The following is a 21,106-nucleotide window of genomic DNA, read 5'->3' as shown; positions in this document are numbered from 1 at the left end:
ATCATTGATTGTCATTGTTAATGTTTGGATTATAGGAATAGGAATACAAATAAGGGAATGAATCCTTGAAATTGGGTAATGACTCATTCACATGTACCTCCCATTCAATGAGTCATTACCTTATTTTCATCAATCAAAATATTTCCTTATTCCAAAAATACCCTTGACCTAAAACTAAAATTTTCTCCCTTAATATCAAATATCAAAATATATTTATTTATTTTTTCTTTCATATCATTTCTCTCTCCTTGTTCTCTCTCATCATATTTTCTCTCTCATTATTTTATCACACACTTTCTCTCTCCTTAATCTCTTCTATCACACTCTCTTTCCTCTTTTTTTCTCATTACACTTTCTCTCTCATCATACTTTCTCTCTCCTCAATCTCTTCCATTGCACTCTCTTCCTTCTTTTTTTTTTTCTCATCATACTTTCTCTCTCCTCAATCTCTCCCATCACACTCTCTTTTTTCTTTTTTTCTCATCACATTTTCTCTCTCCTCAATCTCTCCCATTACACTCACTGTTCTCTTTTTTTCTCATCACACTTTCTCTCTCATCATACTTTCTCTCTTACCATACTTTCTCTCTCCTTAATCTCTCTCATCACACTCTCTCTCCTCTTTTTTTCTCATTACATTTTCTCTCTCTTCATCCTCTCCTATCATACTTTCTCTCATATCATGTTTTCTCTCTCATCTTCTCGCATCATGCTCTCTCCTATCACACTCTCTTTTCTCATTTTCTTTCATCACACTTTCTCTTTCTTCATTTTTTCTCATTACATTTTCTCTCTTATCATACTTTCTCTCTCATCATTCTCTTTCATCATATTTTTCTCTCACATTCATCTTTCTCTCACATATAATCTTTTCTCTTATTTTCCTTTAAGGATAAAAAAGGAAATTTTGATTTATTCCGATAGAAAATATGCAAATAACCAACATTGCTTTTAAGAGTGATATTCATCCTCATACCTATTCCCATTCCACAATACAATGATTCCCATTCTGATTCCTATTCCTATGAAAGAACCAAACGCCTTCTTGACTTTTTCATATGTAATGATAGACGGAGTGTTCTATTTTGTTTACTCGTCTTCCCCTGTGTAATGTCATTCTTTACGCTAGACGGGCGGTCCGAGCAGCTCATTTTTCTACCGACCGAAACAACCGGCTACGGATTTATCTGATCGGCCGACGATGGTCATTCGTCCAACCGGCCCATGATGTCCTTCATCTGACCGACCGGGTGATCCGTTCGACTACTCTTTTGCCGATCGAGATAACCAGACAGCCATCTTTGACAAAAACTCTATCCGTAAGCTTCGATATTGATTACCTTAACTTTAATCAATATTATATCACTTGACTCATGATAAATAGACTCTTTTTTATCATCACTATCTGATAGCTTCTTTAATAATGTTGGATTGAGATAAAAAAATATTGAAATGACGCCCTTTATTTATATTTTATGTTTTGATAAACAGTAGGATTTTTTATGGTTTATAAAATTTGAGATTCCTCTTAACTTTTACTTCTATTTTTGTTCACTGTGATTGTGTTGGTCGGTCGGGTGAAAGATGGAGCCCGGCGTTGCGTCAGGGCTTGATTTTGACTCCTCCGTCACTGCTGTTGCGGTGGAGAAGTCAAACTTCATTCTGTCTTTGCTCGGAGCTTTGTGTACCGTGTCAGTACCACGTAGACTCCTCCATTTTTGCGACGTTATGGGGTATATACATCAAATTTTAATCTTTTTACGAACCGAATCATAAGGGTTCGGCTTGTCTTTGATCATTCGTAGTGGCGTAGTCGTCGATCGTTTAATTATGAGGGTGGGGAAGGCGCAGAGACCACAGGCGTGGGTTTTCTTCTCACAGCTAGCTAGCTAGCTAGCTATTGCTAGCTGCTTCTTCGCTTGCTTTTGGGTATTTAATTATTTGCTTCGAATGCCGCAGTGTCGATATTCCGAAATCTCGATCGCCTTCTTCTTCTTCTCCTCATGAATTTTTGCTACGATGAAATGATCGAGTTTTTCTGTACATGTGTGTGTGTTTTTGAGTTATTAGGGTTTTAAAGAAGCTGCTGCTACCATGAATGCGAATAATTAAGAGAGAGGAAGTGGTGGGAATGGAATAGGACCAGTGGTGGTTTTGGTTCCCGTGATCCTCTCTCCACTTTTGATTCATCACTTTCCTCGATTGTAAGAGATGTATATATTAATAATTCCCATGTATCTGTTTATCTTTCTTTCTTTTTTTTATTTGCTTTGGTTGAGTTCTTGATATGCTCTGCTGGATATATCATGATCGGAGTTAAGGTGGATCTTGCTAAAAGGAGGAGCTGGATACAAATTACTATTCGATGAGTTTTAGGAGATCGGCCTCCATGAACGCCGGCGGTGATCTCTCTCCACGGGGCCTCGTTTCCCACAGATCCCAAAAAAAACATTCCTTCACCTCCCCAGCTCTCTCCCTCGGCCTGGTAATTACAATTTATTAAGTTGATTCTTAGAGGGTTTCTGTATTTCCATTTAATTATTCGCTGATCAATTTTTTAGGATTCTTTTTTGTTTGTTTGTTGGTTGGTTGGTTTAATTCGCCTTTTTCTGCAGCAAACCGGCACGGAAGCACAGATGAACTTAAGCCGAATAACTGGCGATGAGAACGATTGCAGATCAGGGAGCGACAACTTGGAAACTGTCTCCGGCGACGACGTCGATCAAGAACAGAATCCCCGAAAGAAGAAGAAGAGATACCATCGCCACACTCCGCAACAAATCCAAGAACTCGAAGCGTATATTACTTACCGATATTTCCCTGTTTGATTATATATAGAAGAAGAATATTACAGATTTAATTAATTTATTTTTTTGTTGCTGTTCATCTTTAATTAGTTTGTTCAAGGATTGCCCTCATCCTGATGAGAAACAAAGGCTTGAACTGAGCAAGCGGCTTTGCTTGGAGAGCCGCCAGGTCAAGTTCTGGTTCCAGAATCGGCGCACTCAGATGAAGGTGATCATAGTTGATCGCAATTCTCTTTTTTGATTTGATTTCCGATCGAGAATTTGTTGTTGTTCGTCTCGCCATTAATTAATTAATTGTGTTGATTACAGACACAAATTGAGCGGCACGAGAACGCGATCCTCAGGCAGGAGAACGACAAGCTTCGTGCGGACAACATGGCGATCGGGGAGGCGACGAGGAATCCTGTCTGCAGCAACTGCGGCGGCGCGGCGATGCTCGGCGATATCTCCCTCGAGGAGCAGAACCTCCGCATCGAGAACGCCAGGCTCAAAGAAGAGCTCGACCGCCTCTGCGCCCTCGCCGGCAAGTTCCTCGGCCGCTCCACGCCGTGTTTCGCCGCTGACAACATCGACGTCGCGCCGCCCCCCTTTCCGAGATCGCTCCTGGAGCTTGGCGTGGGCAGCAACGGCGGCTTCGCCGCAGGATTAGTCCCCCCCGAACTTTTTCCTCCGACGCCTGCGACCATCAGCCCGTTGCACGGCGGCGCTGCCGTCGCACACCTGACCTCATCCGACAGGAGCATGTTGTTGGAGCTCGCACTGGCGGCCATGGATGAGCTACTGACCATGGCGCACATGGACGCACCGCTTTGGATCCGGAGTTCGGATGGTAGCGCGGAGGCCTTGAACTACGAGCAGTATCACCACAGCGTCCGCCGCATCGCCGGCTTGTCGCCGGCTGGATTTGTCGCCGAGGCCTCGAGGCAGACCGGAATGGTGATCGTAAATAGCCTAGCTCTCGTTGAAACATTCATGGATTCTGTAAGTAAATATTTATAATTTTTTTCAAAAGAAATCACACGATCCAATTGATTGTTTGCGATGATGTAGGATCGTTGGGCAAATATGTTCTCTTCCATCGTAGCAAAGAACACAACCGTAGAAGTCATATGCAACGGTGCGGGCGGAACTAAAAACGGCGCTTTGCAACTCGTGAGCCAAGATTTTGTTTGTAATCTAATCTTTGAAGAATCAAAAAGCTGAGCAACAATTTGTCGATTTGCAAATGTAGATGCGCGCTGAGCTACAAGTGTTGTCGCCGTTAGTTGCGATTCGGGAGGTGAATTTCCTCAGATTCTGTAAGCAGCAGGCGGAGGGCACTTGGGTTGTGGTGGATGTCTCCGTCGACTTTATCAGAGAAAACGCATCGTCTGGATCCAGCTGCAGATTGATGCCTTCTGGATTTGTGGTTCGAGATATGCCCAATGATTACTCGAAGCTCGTATGGGTGGAGCACGCCGAGTACGACGAGTCTCAGGTGCATCTTCTCTACCGCCCGCTGCTCCGCTCCGGCCTGGCCTTTGGCGCCGGTCGGTGGCTAGCCACCCTTCAGCGCCGGTGCGAGTGCCTCGCCATCCTCTCGTCCGCTTCCAACTTGGACGAGTCTGGTAATTAACGTGTATGGATTACGTAACTAATATAGACAATCGGTGAATGAATTTCTTGGAAATCATATTGGGCGGAACTAACAGGGACGATAACGGCGAGCGGGCGACGGAGCATGCTGAAGCTGGCGCAGAGGATGACCGAAGCCTTCTGCTCTGGCGTTTGCAAGTCGTCGGCGCACGAGTGGACCAAACTGGAATCGCACAGCATCGGGCCCGACGTGCACGTGATGACGAGGAAGAGCGTCGGCGACCCGGGCGAGCCGGCCGGCGTGGTTCTCAGCACCGCCACCTCTGTTCCCCTGCCCCTGATCTCGCCGAAGCGCCTCTTCGACTTCCTCCGGGAGGCGGGCCTCCGAAGCAAGTGGGACATCCTCTCCAACGGCGGCCCCATGTACGAGATGGCTCACATCGCCAAAGGCCAGGCCGCCGGAAACGCCGTCTCCCTCCTCCGTGCCAGCGTACGCATTCCGTTAATTAATCAAATCACAAGGAAACAACAATTAAATCCGAAATCACAAATCCAATTTTGTAACACGCAGGCGGTGAGCTCGAACCAACCAAGCATGCTGATATTGCAAGAGACGTGCGCCGACGCGTCGGGCGCGATGGTGGTATACGCGCCGGTGGACGTGCCGGCGATGCACCTGGTCATGAACGGCGGCGACTCGGCCTACGTGGCGCTGCTGCCTTCGGGGTTCGCCATCCTCCCGGACGGCGGGGAGGGCTCTCTTCTCACCGTCGGATTCCAAATCCTCGTTAACAACCAGCCCACGGCGAAGCTGACGGTGGAGTCGGTGGAGACCGTCAACAGCCTCATCTCCTGCACGGTTCAAAAAATCAAAGCCGCAGTGTTCCACTACGGGGACTAATTACAAAGCACCCATCGATGTATCGATCGTATATATAGAAAAGCACGAATCATGGAGATCGATCATCGATCGAATTAAATAGATCAGTAATAATTACGATGAATGGAGAGATGGAGTCAAGAACGAACCGCGCGTACGTGTGGCCTATGGTGGTGGTTCGGGTATTGACTCGGTTTCATGAATGTTATGATATTGTTTCCTTTCTGATCACCAATCAACTCCTGCACGAGGTGGGAGTACTTGAGCGAGCTAGGGAGGGGCATTTGTTTGATCTTGTTGTTCGATTGTGACGAGCTCATATGTGCAATGATCGATCGGATGCCATGAGTAACTGCTGTACGTTTCTTTCGATCTCGATTCAGATCCGAAGTCGAAGACGAAGATGAAGTCTTTTTTAATGGACATGGATTAATGGTGTGTTTGTTGGGTTGTCCTGATGTATGTATGCATGGACGACGACTCACCTCTCTGCCATAGTGCCATGCATTAAACGTAGGCAGGCCAGTGCCAGCGGAGCGCATTAATGCCGTCGTCTGCAACTCTGCTCATAAATTTAATGCTGCGACCTCGCCCATAGAGATTGATTGATGCTGCGAGATTGATTGCCTTTCCTTCGTCTTATCAGCCTCGGAGGCCAACGGTTACCACCTTTTGCATAACTAGATAATCAGATTTATATTTCCACTCCCTATCAGAGTTTGAAGGTATTATCAAAGGTTAGTAGTCATCCATAATTTATCTCTTTTATATTGGCCCTATGACGGATTGACGGGGGTGCTGGGGGCGAACATATTCATCTTTTTTACCATCTTGAATGTGTTGTCACAATAAGATCTGAAGTTCGAATTTCGATAAAGTCGAGGTAAATACTTCCCTTATGTGTTAGTCATTATTCCAAAGGCTAGTAGTCATTCGTAATTTACCTCCTCTGTGTTGGCCTTGGGACGGGTTGGCGAGGGCGCTGGGGGCGAGCGTATTCGTTTTTTTTGCCACAATTAAAAGTCTTGTAGATGGCCACAGGATTATGATATCACAGTAGGATGTTTAGATTATTATTCAGATATATGTAGTTTAACCCCTAGCTACGGTATATTTGTAGGAATTTTTTCCCAAATGAGGGACGTAACCAAAGGATGCTGGACTTCTGGACTGGTCGTTGCGTGCGCTTCCTGATTTATCCTAGTTGTCGGTGGGAAATTTCCGTGAGACCAAGCCGGTCACACAGGGATAGTCAATGAAACTAACTAATATTATTATTATTATTATTATTATTATTATTATTATTATTTGAAAGTCTAGTAGATGTCCCTAGGCTATGATATCATAATAAGATATCTAAATTATCATCTAAACATTCACGGTTCAAGCCCTAGTTATAGTGTATTTGTTAGAATTTTTCCTTCAAATGAAGGGTGCAATCAAAGGATATTGAGCTTCTGGGTTGGTCGCCGCATGCACTTCCCGATTTATCCTGATGGTCGGTGAAAAATTTCCATAAGACCAGACCGATTACCTTAGAGAACTAAAATGTACAACTAAAAATATAAAGAAATTTAATCTATATTGATCCTGTCCAAAGGCTGAGTCGGACGGAGGCTGGTCGCAGTAGCCTGGTTGTTGACGGAAAGTCGTGGGCGATTCGGCTCCCACGGGCGGCTGACGCTGCTGCAAGACCCTGCACACACTCAGACGATCTCCCCTCCCTCACGTTAGAGACCATAACCCAGGGAAAAAGTCCCCGGATCAGGCTCTCTGACGCTCAAGTCAGGTCCTTTTTCCCCATAAAAAATAGAGAAACTAAAAACGAAAAGTTGTGGAAAAATCACCAGAGAGCGCGTACCCGCGTACGAGGAATCTCCTCCTTTTTATGCACCCGCCTTGCTTCCAGAACCTGCCATCCTGTCAGAAAACGTTAGACGCTGGGCTTTGTCGTATATCCCCGACACCTGTCGTGCTGTTATTGGTCGTGAAGGCATCTTCTTGTTTAGGAACCTTCGCCTTTACACATGGATTTTGTCTCGTAGTGAGGGACATCTGTCAGGCTGCCATTGGTTATGAGAGCATCCTCTCGCTTAGGAACCTCCGCCTCCGCACATCTCCCTGGTATGCAATGATTACCCTTGACGGACAGTTGTGATCCTCCGACTCCTGCACAGCTTAGCTCGTCCTATTTATCGCGGTCTGCATCTACCTCACACCCTCGACCAGATCCTGCCTCTAAGCGTTATCTGCCAGTTGGGCTGACTCCGACCAGCTCTGCTGCTTCCGACCTGTGAGTCGTGACTTGCACTTCCGGGCCTTCAAATCGCAGGCCTGTAAATCGGGCTGCCTCTACCCAGCTCTGCCGCTCCTGACCCATGAGTACTTGCTGGCCCTCGCCCGTAAGCCCGTAGATCGGGTTGTCTTTGCACAGCTTTGACGCTTCCGATCTATGATTTGTGACTTGCGCTTCCGGGCCTTCAAATCGCAGGCCTGTAAATCGGGCTGCCTCTACCCAGCTCTGCCGCTCCCGACCTATACTCGGTGTTCTGCCTGTCGTTTCCCCTTGTCTTTCAACTACTTTGCCTCCTTGATCAACAAGTCTGCCTGGCCTCTGACTACCCCACATGCTTGCCTCTGACTGCCTAGTCAGCCTAACTATTGACTGCTGAATCACCCTGACTATTGACCGTCACATCCTCTTGACTTTTGACCGCTATATGGCCTTGAGCTTTCTAACCCTTTCCTCTCGGGCCCCTCCCTTGCCAACCGTATCACAAGCCTCCCTTACAAGTCTAGTCGAAGGAGGACGAAAGTCTGACTAACTAGACCTCAGCACATCTTTAAGATCTCAGCATATCTCTGTGACCTCAGCCTATCTCTGTGTCTCTACCTCAGCATATCTCTGCGCGTTTTGCTTCCTGCCTCACGCATCAACCTTTGTGTCGCGTCGCCTGGGATACCATGCCTCCTTAATTGCTTTGCCAGTCGCTTGGGGTACCGTGCCCACGTAGTTGCTTTGACTTGGCCACCCCTCCTCTTTATAAGGAGCCTTACGGTCATTTCTTTATTCTATCCTTCTCCTGTCACGCCTTCCCCCTTTCTTTTGTTAACCCACGTTACACCAGCTTCTTCCCCCCCGTGATGCATTCTCCTTTTTCTGAGGAGGTTGATCAACCACCTTCCCAAACGCGAATAGATCAGCTCACCTTACAACTTGCTGAGAAAGAACGTGAACTGGAACACGTATCCCAGGATCGAGCTCGTCAGCTAGCTGCCCTGCGCTCCATGGAAGCCCAGTATCGTGTCGCAAAGTCTTGCGTGCATTCTGAGAAGGCGAGGAAAGAGGAATGCCAGGCTAGCCTGCAGCGCCAACTCAGCCTTCAGGAACGCTTGAAACAAGAGCATGAAACGGAGCTATCTCTCCTCCGTGCGTATCTCGACGACAAGCAAGACACGATCGCCCGGCAACAAACAGTCATCAACTCCCTACATGCGCAGTTGGCTCGAGCCTTGAACGCCCCAGGGGCTCCTGAGTCCCCAGACATTTCTTCACGCGGTAGTGCTCATTCTCCATGACCAATCCTTTCCCCGAGTTAAAATTAGTTCAGGCCATAGTTGTTTCAGTGGCTCCTTTGCCGCAAAGCGTTCCCTCTTGTGGCCTTAGCTGTATCACCTACTTATTGAACTGTGCTGCTGTACTCGTATATCTGTCCTTTTCCGGCATAGTCTTTCCTGCTCAATTTTCATCTAGCAAGCATTTTTAGAAACTGGTCCGTATGTAAGAGCTAAGAGCTAGAAACTACTCCGTACCTTGCTTGTTTGCTGCATATTTGTAATTTACATAAAGGAGCTAAAATGAAGCCAGATGTAGCTGACCTGATTATTTGGAAACGCTCCGCTCAATGTAAGGCGTATCCCTCTGAAAGGTAGTTAGGTGTGGGCGCCGAGTTCACTTATGCTTTTCGCAGGGGAGTTAATTTTTGATTCCCGCATGGGGGCCGACCTGAAAGGTCGTTGGGCGTGAGGACAGAGCTCACTTTTAACTCGCACTGGGAGCCGACCTAAAAGGTCGTTGGGCGTGAGCACAAGGCTCACTTTTAATTCTCGCATGAGAGCCGACCTGAAAGGTCGTTGGGCGTGAGAACAGGACTCACTTATAACTCGCACTGGGGCGAGAGTCTGGAGATACCTACCTAAAAGGTCGTTGGGCGTGAGCGCAAGGCTCACTTTTAATTCTCGCATGGGAGCCGACCTGAAAGGTCGTTGGGCGTGAGAATAGAGCTCACTTATAACTCGCACTGGGGTGAGAGTCTGGAGATACCGACCTAAAAGGTCGTTGGGCGTGAGCGCAAGGCTCACTCTTAATTCTCGCATGGGAGCCGACCTGAAAGGTCGTTGGGCGTGAGAATAGAGCTCACTTATAACTCGCACTGGGGCAAGAGTCTGGAGATACCGACCTAAAAGGTCGTTGGGCGTGAGCGCAAGGCTCACTTTTAATTCTCGCATGGGAGCCGACCTGAAAGGTCGTTGGGCGTGAGAATAGAGCTCACTTATAACTCGCATTGGGGCGAGAGTCTGGGACTACCGACCTAAAAGGTCGTTGGGCGTGAGCACAAGGCTCACTTTTAATTCTTGCATGGGAGCCAACCTGAAAGGTCATTGGGCGTGAGAACAGAGCTCACTTATAACTCGCACTGGGGCGAGAGTCTGGGACTACCGACCTAAAAGGTCATTGGGCGTGAGCACAAGACTCACTTTTAATTCTTGCATGGGAGCCGACCTGAAAGGTCGTTGGGCGTGAGAACATAGCTCACTTATAACTCGCACTGGGGCGAGAGTCTGGGACTACCGACCTAAAAGGTCGTTGGGCGTGAGCACAAGGCTCACTTTTAATTCTCGCATGGAAGCCGACCTGAAAGGTCGTTGGGCGTGAGAACAGAGCTCACTTATATCTCGCACTGGGGCGAGAGTCTGGGACTACCAACCTAAAAGGTCGTTGGGCATGAGCACAAGACTCACTTTTAATTCTCGCATGGGAGCCGACCTGAAAGGTCGTTGGGCGTGAGAACAGAGCTCGCTTATAACTCGCACTGGGGCGAGAGTCTGTGACTACCAACCTAAAAGGTCGTTGGGCGTGAGCACAAGACTCACTTTTCATTCTCGCATGGGAGCCGACCTGAAAGGTAGTTGGGCGTGAGAACAGAGCTCACTTATAACTCGCACTGGGGCGAGAGTCTGGGATACTCCGGTCCGAGACCGGTGGCGATGGCGCTGGTCCGAGACCAGTAATAATACTCCGGTCCGAGACCGGTGGCGATAGCGCTGATCCGAGACCAGTAATGATATTCCGGTCCGAGACCGGTGGCGATGGCGCTGGTCCGAGACCAGTAATGATATTCCAGTCCTAGACCGGTGGCGATGGCGCTGGTCCGAGACCAGTAATGATATTCCGGTCCGAGATCGGTGGCGATGGCGCTGGTCCGAGACCAGTAAGAACCCCAAACGGCAAAGGCATAGATGCATTGCTCTTTTTCGCCTTCATTCGTCTCGCCTGTGCCGACCTGATTGCTTGGGTTGATCTGGTCGTTATTGTTGTCTCTGGGCTGACTCATTCACGCCGCATTTCTTCCTGTAATTGCATTATGCGCGATATAGAATTAAGGATAGAGGAGGGAGTGTAAAAACCTTACTCAACCCTTGGGCCACAGTGCCCTTGCAGCTTATGATGACCCCGCAGTTCTCGCGATGCGCCTGGTTAGCTACTCAGATCAGGGGTTGTCTAGGCAGAGCTACTTGCCCGGATAGTCTGAGCAAGCAACACCCCACAAGCCCGCTTGATACTCCTCTGATCTGACATTCACTTCTGCTGACCTGTTTTGTCCTATTCACGACCCTTTTGAATTGCCTGGCGTCTGTAGCTTTATGAAACTTCCCGCCTAGCCTTGAGCCTTTCACGAAGAATGCTTCTTTTTTGAGGCCACGCCCTTTCATGATTACCTTGCTTTGTCGATCTTCAATGCGTTTCTGCTCGCGATGACACCTGTCCGACGCCTTTACTGCGCACGCCTCCTGACGCCAGCCTCTGACCCTTTTTTGCACCCTTCGGCGCTTATTTCCCATCAGACGGCACTGGGGCGCGTTACCCCAAAAGATACTCGGCTCGACCCTCGATGTTTCCTAGGAATGAATGGGCTTTATAAACCCTAAAGGCAGTCCGCTTTCCTTACTTCGACGCTTCGCTATCCTCCTCCCTTCGTTCGCGGCCGTTTCTGGCAGTGCAACTCCTCGTTCTCCTGCTTGCGGCCGACCTGTGACCCCTCTTGTCTTCATCCCCCTTGCCTGCTTGCTCCTCATAATCATGGATGGTAAGGAACTCTTCTGGTATTCACGTTACATCTCTGATTTAGACCATCACGACCTGTCTTCACTGCAATCCAACTTGGGGCTAGGCGCCGCATATGAGTTTCGTCTTCCCTCATCAGATGCCCATCCTTCTTCTCCTCCTGAAGGGTTTATCACTGTTTTTAGGGATCAAATCTTAGGCGGTCTTAGCTTTCCTTTGCATCCTTTTTTCTCCGAGTTGAGTCAGTATTGCGGTATTGGTATCTCTCAGTTTGCCCCCAATGTATTCCGAGCGGTCTGCGGAACCATCATCTTGTGCCGCATTTATTAAATTCCCTTGACTGCTAGACTATTCCATCACTTCTATTCCTTCCGGCGAGCCGAGGCGGGGGTATTCAACGTTCAGGCCAAGCCGGGCCATAAGTTTTTTGATGACCTACCTTCTTCCAATAAAGGCTGGAGATCTCTCTTTTTCTTCCTCAAGCCCCCCGTCCCCTTAGCCGGGCCTTCCCAATGGCATCCCATCCTTACTTCAGACTTCCCTTTGCACGTTCATGAGCCTGTCTGCTCCGCGGCTGTGGCTAAGCTAAGCGGTGTTGTTGTTCGCTTGTCTGTATTGATGCTGGAAGGCATTCTGTACGCTTTTGGTCTTAGTCCTGTCCCCACAGAAATCGGAGCTCCTTTTAGTAAATTGTTGCTTTTTTATATGCCGCTCTTCGCTAACTGAGGTGCGTTTTCCTCTTATTCTTGTAGTGGCTGCCATCCTCTGCTCTTTTGCCAGTCAGGAGACACCCTCGGTGGCCATTCTGCAAGCTCTGAATGAGGAGCTAACACAAGGCCTATCCTCTGACCTTGCTGTTTCCGCCGGTCCACAGCCCTCGGGACACTAAACCTTAGAGACGGTAGCTGCCCCGGCGCTTATTGAGCCACCAGCCCCCAGCCCTGCAGACTCAGTCATACCCCGCCTCTCTGATCAACCCGCACCCGAGCTGTCGCTAGTAGGGCAAGTGCCTTCGCTCCCTCCTACTATGAAGCTGCACCTTACGCGTAAGGGCAAGAGAACGGCCCCAGTCACCGTAACTTCTCCTCCACCTCCTCGCCGTCAACGCGTAGTGAGCATCTCTTCCCCCACCAGGTCCTCGGACACGAGCTCGACCCAGGAGACAAGCTTGGCCCGGGAGAAGGCCTCTGATCTGGAGGTGGCAGACCCGCCATTGGACCTGACCGCTCCGGTGCCAGTCCAGAGTGTATTACTTGCCCCGCCTTCGTCCTCTGGCAATCAGCCCCCGGACTCGCTGGCTCCCTCCGCCTCTCCTCTTCTTGGGCCTCCAAGCTCGGCCCTTCCGACTCTGAACCTGCCTTCTGCAGACCTGGCCTTTGAAGCTTCCTGGAGGCTCCCTTCAGAGACCGACCCGGCCTACGTGCCCGCTGCCGACCTATCGCCTATCTTTGGTAGGGTCGACTTCTATGGGGACTTGGCCATCTCCTGGCAATCAGCCAATCGGCAGTTTTGGGAGAGCAGTTCCCCTTTGGAGGAGTTTGATCAAATTGCTCGCTCCCTGGTAGCGGTAAGCTCTTTCTCTTCTTCTTCCTGGTATCCGTGTGTTTACAGCGCCTTTCTCTTCTTAGGCCACTTGTAGACTGCTCGGTGAGTCGGCGCGTGCGTGGCGGCCGAGCTTCAGCGAGGCGGTGCTCAAGGACGTCTTGGGAACTAGAGCCCCCTGCGGCTTCCTCGGCTCCTCCGAGCCTTCTCTTGGAAGCTTGGATGCTTATCTGCGTGCGGGAATCTGCGGCCTCTGCTCGGACCATTTCCCATGCCGCCTTGATAAACTTCCAGATTGGGCGGCTTTGAAGACAAAGTCTTCCTTGGCCAGGCGGATCGTCATCAGCGGCTTTGAAAGCCAAAAGGCGGTGCTCTCCGATCGTGGTTGAGTTTGCTGAAAGTCGAGAGCTCCTATGACGGGTTGGCGATGCCGGCCACAGCTAGTCTTGCCGCTAGCCGGGAAGCAACCATGCGGACTCAGTGGGAAGCTTGCCAAGCCACTCTCCAATCCTTGCGAGCGGAGTTATCGAAGGCCCAGGAAGCAGTGTCTCAGGGCCAGAGCAATTTATCCGTGGCCCGCGCCGAGGTTGCCGAGAACAAGAACAGTTTGGAAGCGTACCGAGCTGGCGAATCAGAGCGGCTAAAGGCGTACGGACTGACCTACGCCCGCTCTTCCTTCTTCCTCCAAAAGCTGGGACGCTGGATGGTCTTGTTGCTCTGTCATGGGGCCGCTGGTGGAGTTAGGCAGGCCTTCGAGCAAGGTTTCCTACGCTCGGCACCTCCTGCCACCTTTCTGGACACAGCTCGCCTATCCAGGGAATTGTCGCAGGAAACTTTCCCTTCCTTCGAAGCTGATGACGGACTTTTCCTCCTGGAGGCTCCTCATCCTGCGGCCGATCCAGCTCCCGGGGATATTTTTGCCCAGGCCCCTCCTGTTGCTGCTTCTGATGCGTCTGCTGATCCTGCGTCTTCCGACATAGTGCCAGCCGACCCCGGGCTCCTTCTGTTGGCTCCTCGTGACCCTGCCCCCTCTTCTTCAGATGTTGTGTAGTCGGGACCATGTTGTAATGTTTACCTTTTATGTGTTGATGCTGAACCTTACCTGATTGTACTTATTCGTATGGTCGTATTGAACTCTGGATGACTGTACTTATCTTCTCTTACATCCGGATAGTCGCATCGCTTCCCCTTCGCGTATCCTTAGCTTGTTTCTTTTCTTAGTAGGCCATCCGTGACTTTGGTTGAGCTCTGCCAGTCTGCCAGCCCTTGCTCGTTTTGCCCTGCTACATCGCTCTTCCTTCAATAATTGCTTTTATACCAAGCCCGGCGAGGGCTAGACTCATGCTCTCTATTCCTGATGCGTGCCCATGAAGTCCGCTGATCTGATCTGCACACCTTTCTAACGGCCCCTCCGTACATTCTTGACCTGCTTGGGGCAATCTCCTTAGGAGACGCTTCGTATCTCGGGCCCCTGCCTTTCCTATAATGCCCCTGGTTATATTCCCGAGGATCATCACAGGGCGTTCCCTGTTTATCTCAGATGTTGCATCAACCGTCCGTTGTCAACTTTACAAAAATGTCCTTCATCCGCCATACCTATAAGTATCTTCTGTTGGTTGCTACTCGGAAAACCTATAGGTTCCACTGTACAAAAATTTTGTACAAAGGTCTGAACCTTTTCCTAGCTACCATGTGTTCTTTTAAATTAAATTTTGGATCGCCTGCGGAACTTAACACGTTTGATCCAAAACTTAATCTATTTGTTCTTTTAGGTTTTGACTTGGATCTCCTGCGGAACTTTACACGTTCGACCCAAGTCTCCTTAAGTTATTAATTCCATTAAATATTAATTTCCATAATTGGTTCCCAGTACTGACGTGGCGAGGCACATGACCTTCTTGGATATGGGAGCAACCACCACCGACTAGACAAAACCTTTTATAGAAAGCTAATATTTAATTTCCTAAAATAACTTTAGGTTAACCAAAGAGAACAATCAAATCACAAGGAAAAGAAAAAATAAAAGAACACAATATCGAAAAACATATTCGAAATTCTAGAACGTAAGCCTCTTGTATTTGGTATTATTTCCATAAATAACTAGCATGATGCGGAAATAAAAATTACTAGTTATACCTTGTAGAAAAACCTCTTGATCTTCTACCGTATTCCTCTTCTAACCTCGGACGTTGTGTGGGCAACGATCTACCGAGATGAGAAACCACCAACCACCTTCTTCTCCTCCAAGCAAGGTTCGGCCACAAAGGAAGAACTTCACCAAAGAAGAAAACCAAAATACTAACCAAGCTCCAAGAGATGCTAGCTTTCTCTCCTTCTTCTTCTTCTTCTTCTCCAAGTAGTATCCGGCCACCACAAGAGCTCCAAGGAAGGGAGAGAGGTTCGGCCACCACAAGAGGAAGAGAGGGAGAGGATGGCCGGCCACACCAAGGAACAAAAGAGGGAGAGAAAATAATAGAGGTTGTGTCTCATGAAGGCACCCCTACCCCTTCTTTTATATTCCTTGGCCTAGGCAAATTAGGAAATTTATTTACAATAAAATTTCCTTAATTTCCTTGACATGATTTATTTGAGAAAAATAAAATAAAATTTCCCAAATAAACTCTAATGGCCGGCCACATCAAGAGGAAGCAAATTGGACAAGTTTCAATCAACAATTAAAACTTTCCTTATTTGTTTCCGAAAATTTTAAAAATAAAATTTCTCTTTAAAAATCTCTTCATGGTTAATAAAAGGAAATTTCTATAATTTTAATTTTATTAAAATGTGAATAATTTTAAAGAGAAAAATAAAACATCTCTCCAATCTACAAATAAGGAAAGAGATCTAATCTCTTTCTTTAATCTTTTGTAGATCTTTTACAAGAGAGATATTTTAATTTTAATTCTCTTTAAATTATATCTTCCACATAATAATAAAAATTAAAATTAAATTTCTTTTTAATTTAATTTGGCCGTCCTTACTAGCTTGGGTTCAAGCTAGGGCCAATTATACCTAGGCCGACCCTAGCTTGTTCCCAAGCTAGCTTGGCCGGCCCCTATTGGGTGGGTATATAAGGTGGGTATAGGTGGATATAGAACTCTATAAATAAGAGGCTACGATAGGGACCGAGAGGAGGAATTGGTTTTGGTCTCCCGATAAAATTAAGCATCCCGTGTTCGCCCCGAACACACAACTTAATTTTATCAATGATAATTCATTCCACTAGAGAACTATCATTGAACTACCGCACCAATCCCAAATTACATTTTTGGGCTCCTTCTTATTATGAGTGTGTTAGTCTCCCTGTGTTTAAGATATCGAATGTCCACTAATTAAGTGAGTTACCGACAACTCATTTAATTAATATCTTAGTCCAAGAGTAGTACCACTCAACCTTATCGTCATGTCGGACTAAGTCCACCTGCAGGGTTTAACATGACAATCCTTATGAGCTCCTCTTGGGGACATTCTCAACCTAGTATCTCTAGGACACAGTTTCCTTCTATAATCAACAACACACACTATAAGTGATACCATTTCCCAACTTATCGGGCTTATTGATTCATCGAACTAAATCTCACCCATTGATAAATTAAAGAAATAAATATCAAATATATGTGCTTGTTATTATATTAGGATTAAGAGCACACACTTCCATAATAACCGAGGTCTTTGTTTCTTTATAAAATCAGTATAAAAGAAACGACCTCAAATACACTCTAAGTGTACTAGTGTAATTATACAGTCAAGATAAACTGATACCTAATTACACTACGACCTTCTAATGGTTTGTTCCTTTCCATTTTGGTCGTGAGCTACTGTTTATAATTTATAAGGTACTGATAACATTATCTTCTGCATATGACACCACATGCTATGTTATCTACAATATAAATTAATTGAACAACTACAAACAAATGTAGATAATTTGACCAAATGTGATTCTTTATTCAAGACAAATGTTTACAAAAGCTTAGGCTTTCAGTATACACTCTAACAATCTCTCGCTTATACTAACGACTAAGCTGCCATATCTTCTACCATACATCTGATTCCCATTCCCTCCACATGCCGATCGATCGCCGGAAGGGCCTTAGTGAAAGGATCCGCCGGGTTATCCATTGATGCAATCTTGGCGATGACAACTTCTCCTCGCTTCACGATATCTCGTATCGGTGGTACTTGCGCTCTATATGTTTACTTGCCCTATGAGCTCGTGGTTCCTTCAGTTTGCAGCGCTATTATCACAATAAATTGTGATGATTTTAGGCAAACCGGGAATCACATCTAAGTCCATTAAGTTCTGAGCCATCGCTTCTTTAGGCGCCTCGGAGGCACTCATACTCGACTTCCATGGTTGAGTCCAAACGCATTCGCTTAACACTCCTCCATGAAATGGCTCCACCTCCTAAAGTAAACACATAGCGATGTAGACTTCTGTTATCCCTATCGATTGGAAATCAGATCAAATGTAATCCACGAGGCGGATCGATGCTTGGTAAACTAGCATATAATCTCTAGTCCTTCTCGGGTACTTCAATATATGCTTACCGCAGATCCAATGTCCTTGTCGAGTTACTCGATATCTGTGACCATGCCCGGCAAAACAAATATCGGTCTCGTACATAGCATTGCATACATTAGGCTTCCTCCAGCATAAGGAGCTGCTTTCATGTCCTCTATCTCTTCGGCGTCTTTGGAGACATCTCTTTAGATAGAGCTACCCCATGTCTAAAGGTAAGAAACCTTTCTTGGAATCTGCATGCTAAAACAAGCAAGGATTGTATCTATATATGAAGCTTGAGACAGACACAACATTCTTTTCTTACGATCCCTTATAACTTTGATCCCAAGAATGTGCACAATCTCTAAGTCCTTCATATCAAATTGTTTGGACAACCATACCCTTCGCCCGATAATACCTTGACATTGTTGCCAATTAACAAAATATCATCTCGTATAGTACAAGAAATACCACCACGTTTCGTTACACTTCTTATATACACAAGACTCATCCGGACTTTGAATAAATCCATATTTGGATTACTTCATTAAACCGGATGTTCCAAGACTTTGAAGCTTGCTTGATCCATAAATGGACCGATTGAGCTTGCACACTAGATGCTCTTTGCCTTTTCAATGAACCCTTACGGTTGCTTCATATGGATGTTCTCTTCAAGACTTCCATTAAGGAAAACTGTCTTGACATCCATTTGCCAAATCTCATAATCCATATGAGCAATGGATAAGAGTATCCGGATAGACTTAAGCATGACTACCGGTGAAAAGGTTTCCTCATAATCGATTCCCTCTTTCCGAGTGTACCCTTTCGCAACAAGCCTAGCTTTGAAGGTTTCTACCTTCCCGTCATCCCTCTTTTCCTTTTGTAGATCCACTTACATCCAACGGCTTTTACACCATCAAGTGGTTCTCTAGCTCCAGACCTTATTAGAGTACATTGACTCTATTTGAATTCATCGCCTTTTGCCAAGATCTGCATCTGTATCTTGGAGTGCTTCATCATATGTCAGGGATCAGGTTCATGTTTACAGGGATCAAATCGAAGACTCTCCCAAAACATGAATCTTTCAGGTTGCCTTACAACCCTCCCACTCTGACGAGGCACTGCGTGGTTGTGTATCATGTGTGACACGTGTTGCGGTCTCTTGTGGTACTTCATCTTGTCTTGTTGGTGCTGAAGTAGACGTGTCCTCTCTAAGTTCTTCTAAAACAACTTTACTCTTGGGCTTGTGATCCATTATATAGTCTTCTTCTAAAAGCGGGCATTGGTGCTAACAATGACCTTACGGTCTTAGGACTATAAAATAAACCACCTTTCGTTCCTTTGGGATATCCTACAAATCTGGCGTGCCATGCGGAGTTCTAACTTATCGATCTGGTTTCGACACATGTCTTTGGACTACTAAACCGAATATGTCTTAGGCGGGCTTCGCCCATTCCACAATTCTATGGGAGTAGAAGAAGCTGATTTAGAAGGTACTAAGTTCGGAATCTGCTGTTTCCAGGGCATATCCCCAAAATGAATTTGGTAATTCTGAATAACTCATCATTGATCTAACCATCTCCATAAGAGTCCTATTCCTTCGTTCTGCTACATCATTCTGTTGGGGTGTTCCAGGTGCAGACAATTGGGATTGAATCCCGGCCTCTGATAAGTAATTCCTAAACTCTCCTAAGAGGTATTCGCCACCACGATCTGACCGTAGTGTCTTGATACTTTTACCTAGTCGTTTCTCCACATCAGCCTTGTATTCTTTGAACTTATCAAAGCACTCGGACTTGCGGCGCATTAGGTAAATGTATCCATATCTTGAATAATCGTCTTTGAAAGAGACAAAATATTCAAAACCTCCTCTTGCCTGGACAGACATAGGACCACACAAATCAGAGTGAACCAATTCTAACACTTTTTTGGCACTATACCCCTTGGCCTTGAATGGCCTCTTGGTCATTTTACCTTCCAAGCAAGATTCACAAGTTGGAAAATTTTCCAACTCAAATGAACTCAAAAGTCCATCGGCTATAAGCCTCTGAATCCTACTTAAGTTAATATGACCAAGCCTTAGATGCCAAAGATATGCTTGGTTCATTTCCGAAGGTTCTTTTCTCTTATTAGAGTTAGAAGATGAGTTATAAATTTCCATGTTTTGCTTTGTGGAAGAAATTGGATTTAAAGTATACAAATTGCCAACTAATGCACCAGAACAGATAATCACTTTATTTCTTTTAATAACTACATCGTTACTGAAAGAAACTGAATATCCATCTAAAAACAGTTTAGAAACTGAAATTAAATTCTTTCTAAAACTGGGTACATAAAGACAATTTCTTAAAATCAAATTTCTATTTCTACTAAAAGATAAGTAGACGTCTCCCACTGCAACAGCTGCCACCTTAGTAGCATTGCCCATGTAGACGGTAATCTCTCCTTCAGATAGTCGTCGGGTTTCCTGGAACCCCTGCAAGGAATTGCTGACGTGACGGGGGCCACCGAGATCTACACACCAGGTGCTGGTAGATAACACCGCTAAACATGTTTCAACAACTAGAGTATGAGATATACCTTTGTTTTGGTTCCTACGAGACGATCCGCCTTCCAATGTCCCGACTGCTTACAGATGAAGCACTTGCCTTTGACTTCTTCATTCCAGCTTTAAATCCGTACTCTGAGATTTATTCACTTTCTTTCTTGAACCGACTTGTTTCTTCTTCTTCTTTCCTTCGGTTTAGAAGTAGAACCATTTTCGACATAGTGAATTTGAGCATTGTGACGAAATAATCCTTCTGCTGATCTGTCAGTAGTTCCGCTAATGAATAAACCCTCTTATTCATATTATAGTTCAAGAAACTGCTAACTTCTAGGTAGCGTTTGGAGGATCATATCGATCTGGGTTTCCCATCAATTTCTCCTCCAAGGATCTGTATCTCGTTCGGATAAGCCATCATCTTTAAGATATGATCCCTTGAGTACCCTCTTGCATGGTGGTGTCATTATCTTTCTCATGGCTTCTTGCCTAGAAGCCCTATCCCGATGACCAAAGAGTTCCTTGAGATTGTTCATAATATCATAGGTTTGGTAAATCTTGATGCTGATGTTGCAATACATTTGACATTGAAGCCAAAATGTAACACCGCGCCATCTCATCTGCTTTTACCCATTTCCTATGATATTCAATCTCCTCTTGGGTAGATTCACCAGTAGGTGCATCAGGGCACTGCTCAGTCAGTACATATTTATAGCTTTCAGCAGTAAGAACAATGTCCAGGTTTCTTTTCCAATCTATGTAGTTTGGTCCAGTAAGTCTATTCTGTTGAAGTATGATGGACAGTGGGTTGAAAGACATCCTAAGAATCACAAATAACTTTTGGTCAGAACTCTAAATTTAGAATAATATTGATTCCTCAAACAATACTATTTTAAATTAACCAACACCT

At 46.1% G+C, this 21,106-nt stretch overlaps 1 protein-coding gene across 4 annotated transcripts; it reads left to right on the top strand.

Moving 5' to 3' along the window:
* Positions 1-1,782: 1,782 nt before the first annotated feature.
* On the top strand, positions 1,783-5,493 carry LOC122037972 (homeobox-leucine zipper protein ROC5-like). Of its 4 annotated transcripts, none has more exons than XM_042597478.1 (9): positions 1,784-1,929; positions 2,071-2,204; positions 2,322-2,485; positions 2,616-2,797; positions 2,898-3,015; positions 3,117-3,788; positions 3,858-3,959; positions 4,039-4,414; positions 4,499-5,493. In XM_042597478.1, exons 3-9 carry the CDS (start codon positions 2,366-2,368, stop codon positions 5,281-5,283), a joined length of 2,355 nt encoding a protein of 784 aa, XP_042453412.1. In that variant the 5' UTR covers positions 1,784-1,929; positions 2,071-2,204; positions 2,322-2,365; the 3' UTR covers positions 5,284-5,493. The 4 variants fall into 4 exon arrangements, with proteins under 4 accessions (XP_042453411.1, XP_042453413.1, XP_042453412.1 ...); XM_042597480.1 differs by having other exon boundaries at positions 1,785-2,204; positions 4,499-4,872; positions 4,954-5,493; XM_042597477.1 differs by having other exon boundaries at positions 1,783-2,204.
* The last annotated feature ends 15,613 nt before the right edge of the window (positions 5,494-21,106 follow it).

Source organism: Zingiber officinale, chromosome 1A (assembly GCF_018446385.1).
Source record: "Zingiber officinale cultivar Zhangliang chromosome 1A, Zo_v1.1, whole genome shotgun sequence".
Classification (NCBI taxonomy): Eukaryota; Viridiplantae; Streptophyta; class Magnoliopsida; order Zingiberales; family Zingiberaceae; genus Zingiber; species Zingiber officinale.
The sequence above is the reverse complement of the archived record's forward strand: the minus strand, read 5'-3'. Positions and strand labels throughout refer to the sequence as shown.

Bases quoted from the DNA above. Each gene is read 5' to 3' on its own strand.
- LOC122037972 (XM_042597477.1), top strand. From the start codon at position 2,366: ATGAGTTTTAGGAGATCGGCCTCCATGAACGCCGGCGGTGATCTCTCT. The intron at 3,016-3,116 runs GTGATCATAGTT...TGTTGATTACAG, and splicing joins ATCGGCGCACTCAGATGAAG to ACACAAATTGAGCGGCACGA. The intron at 4,415-4,498 runs GTAATTAACGTG...CGGAACTAACAG, and splicing joins TTCCAACTTGGACGAGTCTG to GGACGATAACGGCGAGCGGG.